This window comes from Oncorhynchus nerka, linkage group LG22 (genome assembly GCF_034236695.1).
Source record: "Oncorhynchus nerka isolate Pitt River linkage group LG22, Oner_Uvic_2.0, whole genome shotgun sequence".
NCBI classification, from domain to species: domain Eukaryota; kingdom Metazoa; phylum Chordata; class Actinopteri; order Salmoniformes; family Salmonidae; genus Oncorhynchus; species Oncorhynchus nerka.
The window spans coordinates 49,496,453-49,510,397 of record NC_088417.1 but is presented as its reverse complement, the minus strand read 5'-3'; the positions used below and the strand labels follow the sequence as shown (position 1 = coordinate 49,510,397).

Genomic DNA, 13,945 nt, shown 5'->3' with positions numbered 1-13,945 from the left:
GAAGAAATTCGGCTTGTCACCAAAAGCACTCACAAACTTCTACAGATGCACAATCGAGAGCATCCTGTCGGGCTGTATCACCGCCTGGTACAGCAACTGCTCTGCCCACAACCGTAAGGCTCTCCAGAGGGTAGTGAGGTCTGCACAACGCATCACCGGTGGTAAACTACCTGCCCTCCAGGACAGCTACATCACCCGACGTCACAGGAAGGCCATAAAGATCATCAAGGACAACAACCACCCGAGCCACTGCCTGTTCACCCTGCTATCATCCAGAAGGCTAGGTCAGTACAGGTGCATCAAAGCAGGGACCGAGAGACTGAAAAACCGCTTCTATCTCAAGGCCATCAGACTGTTAAACAGCCACGACTAATATTGAGTGGCTGCTGCCAACACACCGACTCAACTCCAGCCACTTTAATAATGGAAATGGATGGAAATTGATGTAAAATATATCACTAGCCACTTTAAACAATGCTACTTAATATAATGTTTACATACCCTACATTACTCATCTCATATGTATATGTATATACTGTACCCTATATCAGCTACTGCATCTTTATGTAATACATGTATCACTAGCCACTTTAAAATATGCCACTTTGTTTACATACCCTACATTACTCATCTCATATGTATATACTGTACTTGATACCATCTACTGCATCTTGCCTATGCCATTCTGTACCATCACTCATTCATATATCTTTACGTACATATTCTTTATCCCTTTACACTTGTGTGTATAAGGTAGTCGTTTTGGAATTGTACTGTAACTGTTTCTCAGGACATTCTTGAAAATGGGACATCTCAGGAGTATAATCTTGTTCTCAAACCTTGTAGTACACTGCCAATTACAGTACATGTGCATATCTGTGTGTGTGTGTGTGTGTGTGTGTATATATGTAGAAACATTATCAGTATAAATATCATTATGTGCGTCTGTAGGGGTAAACTCACCGACAGGATCTGGTCTCCCCTCCGCAGCTCTCCGCTTAGGTCGGCGGGCCCTCCCGCCAGGATGAAGGAGACAAAGATGCCCTCTCCGTCCTCCCCGCCCACGATGTTGAATCCCAGGCCTGTGGAGCCCTTGTGGAGGACCATCCTCCTGGGATCCCTGTACAAACAGGTCAGATAGTACATCAGCTCAGCATCCGAGTCCGAGGGGCTTAGCATCTTGACTGTCCGTCCGGCAGAGAAGAAAGAGAATCACACACACAAGCAGATAGAAGCGGGGGCACGTAGAGCGCGCCTAGGCACAGTACAGAGATGGCAGAGGCCCAAAGGAGCATTGTGCTCTACTTAAATCATTGTCCCATTTCTGACTGGTTTCCTGGAGACGAGGAGCCTGCACATGAGCGTGAGGTCACAAGTGTGCATGTATGCACGCACACACGCAGGCACACACACACACATAGCCATGTATGAAGACTGAGAGCTAGCATCTGCCACCAGCTCCCACTGGGCTAAAGTCAAATAGCAATCAGGACATTGAGGACACCTTCCTCAAGGACTCTTTGGAGAGATGAGACTTATTTTCCCTGTAGTGCCACCAATCTACTCTGAAGGGAGCGCTGTCGCTGTCAAACCAACAAAATTATATAGTTAATAATGTATGTAAAGTAAGGCTAGAAGGTTCGGAGTCCCTTGCCAGGTGTCTTTTTGAGTTGCTTGAGAACAGTAGGAGACTATGTCTAAAGACAGATGAAGTCTGGAAATCATGTTATAGGGATCGATAGCAATGAGTCTCAGAGTGAGAGCACTGATCTAGGACAAGGTCCCATGTAATCTTATGCATTGTGCTCTAATGGTTAAAACTGATCCTATATCAGCGCTCCTATGCTGAGATGCTTGATACTGTACATATACATTGTCACTGACCTAGTTGCAAAGTGCTGCGCTGTGGGTTGTAGGTTCCCGCTTCAACAGACTGTTGTGACAGGCCTAACACTTGTTACATAACAATAGATTGCCATCTACTGGGGGGTTAAAGGAACACTTCACAGATTTTTAACATCATTCAGCACCATACCACTATGTGTGAAAATGTCACCTTTGAATATGAAGTAAAAAAATTGGTGAAATACTGCTTTAAAGTAATTGGGTAAAGCAGTGATACCCAAAAACATTTAAGGTGTGTCTCAAACCATTTGTGAAATAAGGTTAGGGTACGACATTGTCCGAGCATAGTGATTAGTAAGTTTTCCTATAATACAAGGGGAGTTTCTCAATTTAGGGGTGGTTCTCAATTGGGTTAAGTCTGTCCTCTCCTCGACTCCTGCATCCTCCTCTCTTCCGTGAGCTGGAAACCGAAAAGTGGTCGAAAAGTGTGTCAACTTGTTAGTAGGTGAACAGAGAAGTATGCTATTCTACTGATATCCATTGGCAGAGGTCACACAAGAGTATTCTCCCACCTGCTAGCACGGAAGTGTTTTGAAATCTTTTGATGTCTCCTCGATTACGTTTGACCATTTTCAAAAGCAGGCGAGGAGAGTACGGAGGAGAGGACGCAAGGAGTCGAGCAAAACCAATTGATTCTCTCATTGCCTACCACAAATCTGAACTGTGAATAGAGCATACAAATTCTAATCTGGACCATTTTCATTATTTCAATCTAATTAGGGCTGGCATGATAATTGGATAATCGATTAAGGATGAAGACAGTCATGAAATTCAAATAACCGTCAAAACCTCAAAAAAAACACACATATATATATATATATATATATACAGTGAGGAGAACAAGTATTTGATACACTGCCGATTTAGCAGGTTTTCCTACTTACAAAGCACGTAGAGGTCTGTAATTTTTTATCATAGGTACACTTCAACTGTGAGAGACGGAATCTAAAATCAAAAATTCAGAAAATCAGATTGTATGATTTTTAAGTAATTAATTTGCATTTTATTGCATGACATAAGTATTTGATCACCTACCAACCAGTAAAAATTCAGGCTCTCACAGACCTGTTAGTTTTTATTTAAGAAGCCCTCCTGTTCTCCACTCATTACCTGTATTAACTGCACCTGTTTGAACTCGTTACCTGTATAAAAGACACCTGTCCACACACTCAATCAAACAGACTCCAACCTCTCCACAATGGCCAAGACCAGAGAGCTGTGTAAGGACATCAAGGATAAAATTGTAGACTTGCACAAGGCTGGGATGGGCTATAGGACAATAGGCAAGCAGCTTGGTGAGAAGGCAACAACTGTTGGCGCAATTATTAGAAAATGAAAGAAGTTCAAGATGACGGTCAATCACCCTCGGTCTGGGGCTCCATGCAAGATCTCACCTCGTGGGGCATCAATGATCATGAGGAAGGTGAGGGATCAGCCCAGAACTACACGGCAGGACCTGGTCAATGACCTGAAGAGAGCTGGGACCACAGTCTCAAAGAAAACCATTAGTAACACACTACGCCGTCATGGATTAAAATCCTGCAGCGCACGCAAGGTCCCCCTGCTCAAGCCAGCGCATATCCAGGCCCGTCTGAAGTTTGCCAATGACCAACTGGATGATCCAGAGGAGGAATGGGAGAAGGTCATGTGGTCTGATGAGACAAAAATAGAGCTTTTTGGTCTAAACTCCACTCGCCATGTTTGGAGGAAGAAGAAGGATGAGTACAACCCCAAGAACACCATCCCAACCGTGAAGCATGGAGGTGGAAACATTATTCTTTGGGGATGCTTTTCTGCAAAGGGGACAGGACGACTGCACCGTATTGAAGATGGGTTGTGGCTGGGTCTTCCAGCATGACAACGACCCGAAACACACAGCCAGGGCAACTAAGGAGTGGCTCCGTAAGAAGCATCTTAAGGTCCTGGAGTGGCCTAGCCAGTCTCCAGACCTGAACCCAATAGAAAATCTTTGGAGGGAGCTGCCCAGCGACTGCCCCGAAACCTGAAGGATCTGGAGAAGGTCTGTATGGAGGAGTGGGCCAAAATCCCTGCTGCAGTGTGTGCAAACCTGGTCAAGAGCTACAGGAAACGTATGATCTCTGTAATTGCAAACAAAGGTTTCTGTACCAAATATTAAGTTCTGCTTTTCTGATGTATCAAATACTTATGTCATGCAATAAAATGCAAATGAATTACTTAAAAATCATACAATGTGATTTTCTGGATTTTTGTTTTAGATTCCGTCTCTCACAGTTGAAGTGTAACTATGATAAAAATGACAGACCTCTACATGCTTTGTAAGTAGGAAAACCTGCAAAATCGGCAGTGTATCAAATACTTGTTCTCCCCACTGTATATATCATTATTTTTAGTTTAAAATTGTATTTATTTAAAAAAATGTCCTTCATCTTTAAGTCAGAAACTTGACCCAAAAGCAGAAAAGTAAAAGTAAGCCTGATTTACAGCCCACAGGAAGGAGGAGAGGAGACAAAAGTAGAGCCAGTTTTAGAATGTTGTGTCGTGGAATAATCAGCTGACTGAAAAAGGGAAATCCAGGCATTCAAAAAGATGACGTGCGACTGAGTCAGTTTCTGTGGTAACGTGATGGAACTGTGTTGCTCCTTGCTGTAGCCAACTCAAACGATTAGAACGGCGACCGCTGTCATTTGGCTGACAAATAACCTTGACCGTCACAGCCCTACCTCTAATCGGGGACTGCAGTACCAGCAGTAATCCGGACCCTCAGGCTCGGATTTGGAAACCCCTGCAATAGCGCATCTATAAAACAAAATAGAGCACGTAAAGTAAAAGAACAAAGCGCGGTCTCCGCCACTTGTTTTGGTATACAGCTGAGGGCAGGACCAACCATCAGTGTCTAAATGGCGTATCCTGCCAGCACCCAACAGAGCGTTGCTTCCAAAATGTAACACTAGATGGCAACCAAACTCCAGATGGCATCTGAATGTCCTTTAATGTACAAAAGCTTGAACTGAACTTGAAATGCAGCCATGTATTTGAAATATTCTTAATGTAGCTAATAATATTGGTTGGGATGTAATTATATCCATGGTAATGGGGATATATACATGTTCTGTGCTTAGACCAGCTTTGAGAATACGCTGAGTGGGAAAAACATTAATAACTAATATTAGGTTACATGGACTCTCCACGATGTTGAAAGCTTTCCACAAGGATGCTGGCCCATGTTGATTCCAATCTTTCCCACAAGTTGGCTGGATATCCTTTTGGTGGTGGACCATTCTTGATACACACGGAAAATTGTTGACCGTGGAAAACCCTGGCAGCATTGCAATTCTTGACACAAACCGGTGCGCCTGGCATCTACTACCATACCCTGTTCAAAGGCACTTAAATATTTTGTATTTTCCCTTCACCCTCTGAATGGCACACATACACAATCCATGTCTCTTAAATATCCTCCTTTAACCTTAACCTGTCTCCTTCATCTACACTGATTTGAAGTGGATTTAACAAGTGATGTCAATAAGGGATCATAGCTTTCACCCGGATTCACCTGGTCAGTCTATGTCATGGAAAGAGCAGGTGTTCTTAATGATTTGAGAGACAATGAGCATGGTTGACCCGGTTGCTAGGAATGACAAGCTGCCTTCACCACTCTCATTAATAATAATACTACATGTATTACATTTGTAAAGTGATTTTCAATATACAAGAACAATCTCAAAGTGAATAACATAGACATATATATATATATTTTTTTTAATAAACAAATATATCTGACCATATCATGAAAGCAACAATCAAAGTCTGGGAGGTAGGATAGGCCTGTTGATAGAGATGAGTCTTAAGGACTGCTTTAAAATCTCCAACAGTCTGAACAGCTTGGAGACTATCTGGAAGGGAGTTCCATAGGTGTGGTACACGGGAGGAAAAGGCCACGGTAGACACACCCTTTTAAAAGGCGATTGAGATGCATTCAAATCAGAGATTGTCATTGGACAAGTTCAGGTAGTCCTTCCTTTTTTCGGCTGTTTTCTTCCATTTGGTTTCTAGTGAACACGACCCTGATTACATTATGCTTCTGTGAGAATACACATGGTATTTAAGCCAGGGTTGTTAATAAATCATTCGAGTGGGCCCTTGCCCTCCCAGTGTCCCCAAAGGCCCCCCTGTGACAGCAACACAGACAGCTGAAACACATTGATATGGAGAGAGGAACGGTCAGGTAGCTGGAAGCCCACCAGAGGCCATTCTAGGCTAGGACACAGGGAGGTGGCCCACAGTCAAAATGCTAATGCTAACATGGTTCTGTAAAATCTATTCAGCACACCAGCAATAGCTAATTTTGTGTTTGCGGCACCAAGGCAACCACAGGCATGTCACCGTAATCATGTGGGCGAATGAGAAAACAGAAAATTTGTTGTGAATTCCACCTCTCTCTGGGTAAGCTCAGACAACCAATTCCGCCTATGCATTAAGCATGCTCCATGAAATGCCTCTCTCTTCTTGCCTCATTATTTCATGTCACCTTTCGTTAGGCTCTCCCAGAATCTTTGTACTCATGCATCCCTTTGATATTTAAGTGTTCAAATCTGAAAATGTCGTAAGGAGAATGCTATGAAAGTGAGAAGCAAGCCACCATTTTGGATAGACTGCTGGGTAGGTTACAGAGCATATCTACTGCATATGTGCTTTGCTTCAACATTTCACATGTCCAGAAAACGTTTATTTTCAACCTTCCTGCAAAAGTTAACGAATGTTAATTGGTCTGATATTCTGTATAACCTTTGTGCAACAAGTGAAAATATAAATACTGACAGATATATAACTCAACTTACAGCAATCGCATAATGAGTGTGCACAACACAGTTTAGAAATTGAAATATTGCTATTGACTGTGGGTGGGCTTCCTCTATCAGCATCCACCCACAGCCACTCATTTTCTGCCAGCGAGAGTGCGAGAGAGCGAGAAATGGAAATACAACCCATGTTTATTTATTTTCCCTTTTGTACTTCTACTATTTGCATATTGTTATAAACACTGTAAACAGCCATAATATAACGTTTGAAGTGTCTCTATTCTTTAGAAACTTTTGTGAGTGTAACGTTTACTGTTCATTTCTGATTGGTTATTTCACCTTTGTGTATTATCTATTCCACTTGCTTTGGCAATACAATACATTTCCCATGCCAATAATTCCCATTGAATTGAGAGAGTGAGAGCCACAGTCGGTGAGCATTAGGTAGTAATCAGTTATATTGTGGAGCAAGCTAGCACAAGGCATGAGGGGTTCAACTAGAATTTCGTTTTTTCCAAGAATCTGTTCAATGGTCATTTCAATTCTTCATATTTACACATTGTTTCTTGAAGAATATAACGAATTATAACCACGAGTGCCGTCCTGCTCTGCATAAGTGTGACTACTTTATACTGCAAAGCGATGTCAACGCTGGTCAAAATAACGTTGCGTGATTTCCATTCGAGTTGTTATAGCAAAAACAACAACTGTACACAGAACATGACCATGTCCAGATGCTCTAAGTACTTGTGTTTTCTCACTCAACTTACTCAATTTACAGCAGAAGGAGTGACGAAAACAAAATCCTTTGAGAAATGCTTGGAACTGCACACACCCTTGCATTCTAGAGTAGGTTTTAAAGAGACAGTTTGATTATTCTCTGCTCCCTCTGAGAAGTCGCCTCACAATACCACAGCGTTCATAGGTTGGAACTGGATTACGGGAATGGAAGAGGCAGTGCACTCGGCTCACAACAGAGGGAATGCAAATTGAAACGGAGATGAGGCAATCCGAAACGCAGCGTGCGTCGCACACGCGCACCTTCTTTCCTACATAGGGTATTACTTTTGACCAGCGCCCTATAGGCCCTTGTCAAAAGTAGTGCACTGTATAGGGAATAGGGTGCGATTTGGGACGTAACCACTGGAAACACACTGCCTTCTAGTTAATTAGGGTCCAGACAAAGAAGTATTCATGCCTACCAATGAGTAATTAGACAAAACGTTCCCCTTTAACAAAAGAAATGATTAAATACTAATATGTTCTAATATTCTAAGTCTTTGTAAAAGGAGACGGTAGCTAAGGCTCCTTATTAAAACATAAAAATATCTCATAAAAACATTATTAAGGTCAAATGGACTAATAAATTCTGGGCTCCGGGTGAAGTTTCCCCTAGTTGGAGATCTAGAATCAGGTTCCCTTCCCCTAGCCCAAACTATATCTATTAGTGAGGAAAATGCCAAACTGACCCAAGGTCAGCATCTAAGGGCAGCTTCACCCTACAGTACATCGATACATTATGTCAGCTACACTTGAGCAATCAATAAAGGCTTATTGAATGCCACATTCAATGGCTCTCTTATGCATCTCAGTAACCAGTGTTTGACATGTCAGACACATCAAGCATAGGGAAAGTAATCGAAATGTATTCAATTTCAGTCGGCACATCCAGAGCGAATCTATGAAGATCATTCCATCCATATTTGTCATTTCAGGCCAAAAGCATTTGTGTGGTATGATACAAATGGCACAGACTGAAACCAAGTGAAGCAATATCCTGACAAATAGTTGAAAAAAAAACAATCACCCGATTTATAAAATCATATCTTTGTTTTATCCACATGACCAGACACTGGTAAAGTCCTGCGGTAGTGTGCTTCAACTGGAAGAGTCTTCAACAACAAATAAAACAGCAGACTACTCCATTTGAATTTAAACCGTTGTCAAATAACTACATTGACCGTCTTCATAATTGTCAGCGCAGTTTGAAAGGTCCCTTGTAAGTTTGATTTTGCCCTAATACAAAACAAACCCTCCTCCACCTGTCCTTTGTGAAACTTCCCAGCATTGCTGCCACATGCACACAACACCATTTCCTTAATCCTGATCTAACAAGCTCTGCAATGACCTGCATAGTTAACAGCAGGCCAATTCATTCAAATATGAAAGTAGTCAAGGGACTCCACGTAATGATGCTGGAAGGCAGGGTTTGCCAAGTGCCCAGTCTCATGGCTGGTGCTGACCCACTCGCCAGAGCAACTTTGTCTGCCTTTCCTCTGTTAAGGAGCAACACGGCATCCCAAATGTAGCATCAGACTTAAATGATCACTTGACTCAAAAACATATTTTTTTGGTATTTTGTTCATTAATCCACTGTTGATACGGTCTCACAAACGTATTCTTGTCAGCAGTTACGTTTTCAAAAATTTCAGTAAAAAGCTACAAACGATGATGATGATGATAAATGCATTATATGATGCAAAACACATCACACTTTTTTTACTGAAAGTGCTCTCTCTTAACTTTACTGCTGACATGCACCATTTTTGGAGACCGTATCAACAGTGGACGAATGAACAAAATACTAAATACGTTTTTGTTGTTGTTGAGCAAAGTGATCCTTTTAAATGCCTTATAACGTTCAACAATATGAATGACGCACAGTTGAACTAATCTGGTCTGAATAGCATGCACTTTAACACCTCATGCCTTATTCATGGTTACCATCACACCCCAGCTCTGTTGAATGTACGCCCAGATGCGTTGCTCATGCAGAAATGATAAACAAGCTGAAATAAACGAGATAAAGATGGCAAAGTGCTGTTACTAGGAAAAAGAGCAAACCATCAATAAAAGACAAACTATTGTATGCTTACCACTAACGGAATCTTGATCATTATCATATAAAATAGCACCTCAATACTTATTTTTCAATTGATGCAAAAAGAGTCTACTGCTGTTCTTGTCGATGTAATATCTATATTCTTTTTTGTATTATTATTATTTGTATTATTATTTGTATAATAACTCCCACGGAGGCCAATTAGGAACTACTTTAGTTTTCATAACATAATGCAGATCATTGACATTCTAAACAAACAGGCAAAACTTAACGAAGGTGGAGGCCATCCTGATCCAGAAGGGAAATAGTGCTTGAGGGTTCAACTACAATGTGTTCAGGGAGAGCTAAGAAAGAGATATATTGTCAAGCAGTCTGAGATTTTGTATATCTAATATATATGACCAGTGAAATCACATCGGGCCCCTTAACGTTGCGATCACACCGACCACCGGCTTCACAAAAAGTGTAAAAGCATCTGGTGCGTTAAGTGCGCTTGATTGTGTTTGAGTGTGTCTGAGTAGCTGCTATAGGCTTCAACATACCACTTTTAAAACCACATTTACCGAATACCCTGACGCTTTTAGAGAAAACACATTCACTTATATATAACAACACTGCCCATCTTCAGGGGGGTCCAAATGTGTTTGCGAAAGATAAGGCCAGCAGGTTTGGACTAGATCAGACCCCCTGGAGTGAGAGGGAGCCGAAGGGAGGAGAGGCTTGCAGGTTTAGAAGAGCGAGACCCTCTGGAAACGAGTGAGAAAGTGAGGATAGGAAGAGAGTAGGGGGCATGGATAGAGAGGTAGGAGAGGCATGCAAGGCTTAGAAGAGTGAGATCTTTTGGGAACGAGTGAGTGTGTGTGAGGATATGAAGAGAGTAAGGGGCATGGATAGAGAGGTAGGAGAGGCATGCAGGTTTAGAAGAGTGAGATCTTTTGGGAACGAGTGAGTGTGTGTGAGGATATGAAGAGAGTAAGGGGCATGGATAGAGAGGTAGGAGAGGCATGCAGGCTTGGAAGAGCGAGACCCTCTGGAAACGAGTGAGAAAGTGAGGATAGGAAGAGAGTAGGGGGCATGCCGTGCAATACAATGCAAAGCTATGCCATGCAGCGGATAGAATACCTGGTGATCTCGGAGTCAGGGAGCAGGCCTAAGTGATAGTGAGGGAAGGGTATGGAGTGGAGGAGGCTTTTGTCACACTCCATGGGGGAATAGCAGCGGGGAGAAGGTGTTTTGTCACACAGTTTGTTCACAGTGCTGTAAACTGGCTCAGGAGGCCTGGGGGTAGGAGAATAGAGCAGAGAGAGTGGTTAGTACAGAGAGTAGGAGGAGACAGAGACAGAACAGAACAGAGGGACAGAGATAAACAGAACAGAATAGACAAATAACACCTATGTTATGGGAGTGGAAAAGGAAGAATTAAACCTTGGTTTATAAAGCATTTACATGTGCACTCAGACTTTTGTTGTTTTACATGCAAAACACCTACTGTTACATGTCTTTTTTTTTTCATTTATAGAATTTGGATTCCACAAAAGTATCAGCACTCAATCCCCCCCCCATGCTGTCGGCACAGAGAGCCCTCCTGCAGACTTCCACTTCACTAGTTTCAAGTTTCAACTTCACCACGCGCCAAGCTAACATTACCGCTCCAGTGAGGTTTCCATCTGCTTTATCTTTGACTATAAGCAAAAAAAGGTCAAACTTGTTTTTTAGTATGAAACAAAGTGATTTGCACCATGATAGTACCAGTAAGGAAAGCCTACTACTATCAGTATGGGGTGGTAGCCGGTGACAACATATGCGGGAACTAAAATCTATATTCATTACTGAACAATCTGAAAATCTTTAAGCTTTATTTATTTATTTATTTATATCAGCAATTTTGTCAATGCGCATTCCGAGTATGCACATCACTAAAGTGGCCTTGTGGTTAGTGTCCGCACTGAGATTGGAAGGTTGGGAGTTCGATCCCCGGCCGAGTCATACCAAAGACAAAAAAATGGGACCCAAAGCATCTCTGCTTGGCACTCAGCATTAAGGATATAGGTTGAGGGTAAGGCCCTGCAATAGACTAGCGTCCTGTTCAGGGGGTATACCTATACATAAAGCTGCTACAGGAACAGAAGATGGGTGCAGGAGCCTATGAGCCACTCCGGCTCGCACAAGGCTACTTACTTACATCACTAAAGCCCGCTCAGGGCAAAAAGAGGCCGCTTTGAAAGGAAACTGATATGAGAACTGTAACAGGGATCCATATTCAGACAGCACACATAAATTACTTTTTTTTATATACATGAGCTTAGGAAACTGAGCAAAACATAAATAATCCCTCTTAATGCTATAATCCCTATTTTTTAACTCAAATTAAATCACACTGACAGATTACAGTGAAGTTTATTGGTCATTTTTGCACTTTGCACAATTCTTTTGCACACGGATATGTATGTTACCCACTGCACACTCTGTCTTGCATTAGAGGATAAAATGAGGACAAAGATGTGTCGCAGATGGAATGGGAGGACAAACATGAGGGTCAAACATGAGGGTCAGCGGTCATTTTGAAATGTCTCACCTCAACTGGAAGTGCTGCGAATCAAACCTGTGACCCTCTCCGTCATCTATTGAGGCATTTCTGATTGGGGAAGAGATGAGACCAACAAAGGAAGTGCAATAACAGAGTCAGAATCAGGGTGGCAATACGAAGGAAAACTGCAAAAAGGATCAGAATAGACATGGTTTTATTAATTAGAATTACAAATACTAATAGCTTTATATTTACAATATACTTTGTATGCATTTAGCATAAAAGCCAAACGAAGACAGAGCATGCATATGGGTTCTTTGTCTTTGACACAACAAACAGTTGGACGCATGCTACAGAGGATGACACAAAGTGTTTGATCAGGGAGAAATGTTTGATAAACAAATAAATTCCTTCCAATAGAGACTACAAACCACCATTATGCATTTCTAAAATGACAAAGTCCTCATTGCCAAAGGTTCATTATTGATATGGTTCAATTACCAAACCTTGGGACAGACTATGTTTGTTCCCACACTCGGGACTCTGACTCTCTATTGGTTACATAGACTTTTAGCCTCCCATCCTATTCTAACCACCTCTCGCTGGCTTTGTATTATTGTTACCTGATGAAATTGCTGTACAATATGATCTTGTTGCCATCTAATGCACATTCAGATGTCATAAATCAACACTGCAGAGCTCTCCCTGTCCTCTGCCATGCCCTGATTGTATTACTGTTGATGACATTTGTAAATGTGCATGTACACCCTGGCCCATCTACTGTTGCTAGCCCCAATTCTGACTTGTGCTCTGATATCTGTTTCACTGATTTCTGTGTATTACCTAAAATGGATAAACTGAAAGTGTGGGTTCACAGCTCCAATCCAGATGTGTTTGTTATTACTGAGACATGGTTAAGGAAGAATGTTTTGAATACTGATGTTAACCTTTCTGGTTATAATCTTTTTCGGCAAGACAGATCTTCCAAAGGTGGTGGAGTGGCAATCTTTACCAAGGATCACCTTCAATGATCGGTTGTCTCCACCAAGTCTGTCCCCAAACAATTTGATTTGCTGGTTTTAAGCATTCAACTTTCAAATACCTCTTTGTTGACTGTTGCTGAGTGTTATCGTCCACCATCAGCACCGGCCTGTACCCTACCTGTCCTAAGCTCTCTCCTGGCCCCTTACACTAAGTCTGAATTTGTCCTGTTTGGTGACCTAAACTGGGACATGCTTAAACCACCTGACCAAGTCCTAATACAATAGGACTCCCTAAATCTTTCCCAGATTATTACCAATCCCACAAGGTATGACTCCAAACACCCAGAAAAGGCTACTCTCCTCGATGTTATCCTCACAAATAATCCTGATGGGTACCAGTCTGGTGTTTTCTGTAATGACCTTAGTGATCACTGTTTTACAGCCTGTGTTCATAATGGCTGCTCAGTGAAACGACCTGTCCTGATTTGTCATAGACGCTTGCTGAAAAACTTTAATGAGCAGGCCTTCCTTCATGACCTGGCCTCTGTAAAATGGTATAGAATCAGCTTGATCCCTTCTGTCGAAGATGCTTGTACATTCTTTTTTTTTATTGTCAGTGGTAGTGTTAACGAACACCCTATTAAAAACAGGTTCAGCCGCTAGCTCGACCGTCATCTTGCAGAGTTACTCCACCTCAAGAATTGCATTTGGCGAAAGGCTCTGCACATGCATACTCAAGCTGACTGGCTATCATTCAGGCAAATTAGAAATAAGTGCACTCAGGCTATCCGGAAGGCCAAAGTTAGTTACTTTTTGGGGCAGTTCTCTCTCTGTGAGTCTAATCCCAGGAAAGACCTGGAGAATAAACCCTCCTCCTCACAGCTGCCCATGTCTCTTAATGTTGATG

General features: G+C 42.1%; 1 protein-coding gene across 23 annotated transcripts in view; it reads right to left on the bottom strand.

Moving 5' to 3' along the window:
- The window catches only part of dlg2 (discs, large homolog 2 (Drosophila)), a 367,048-nt gene that overhangs the window by 37,320 nt on the left and 315,783 nt on the right, over window positions 1-13,945 (bottom strand). For 15 of the 23 annotated variants that reach the window (XM_029627161.2, XM_029627167.2, XM_029627160.2 and 12 more), the window contains 3 exons: window positions 12,104-12,163; window positions 10,651-10,806; window positions 964-1,120 (listed from right to left, as the gene is read on the bottom strand). In XM_029627161.2, the coding sequence (XP_029483021.2) occupies window positions 964-1,120; window positions 10,651-10,806; window positions 12,104-12,163 (373 nt within the window). The remainder of the gene's footprint in view (window positions 1-963; window positions 1,121-10,650; window positions 10,807-12,103; window positions 12,164-13,945) is intronic. The other 8 variants (XM_029627174.2, XM_029627176.2, XM_029627179.2 and 5 more) reach the window with 2 other exon arrangements.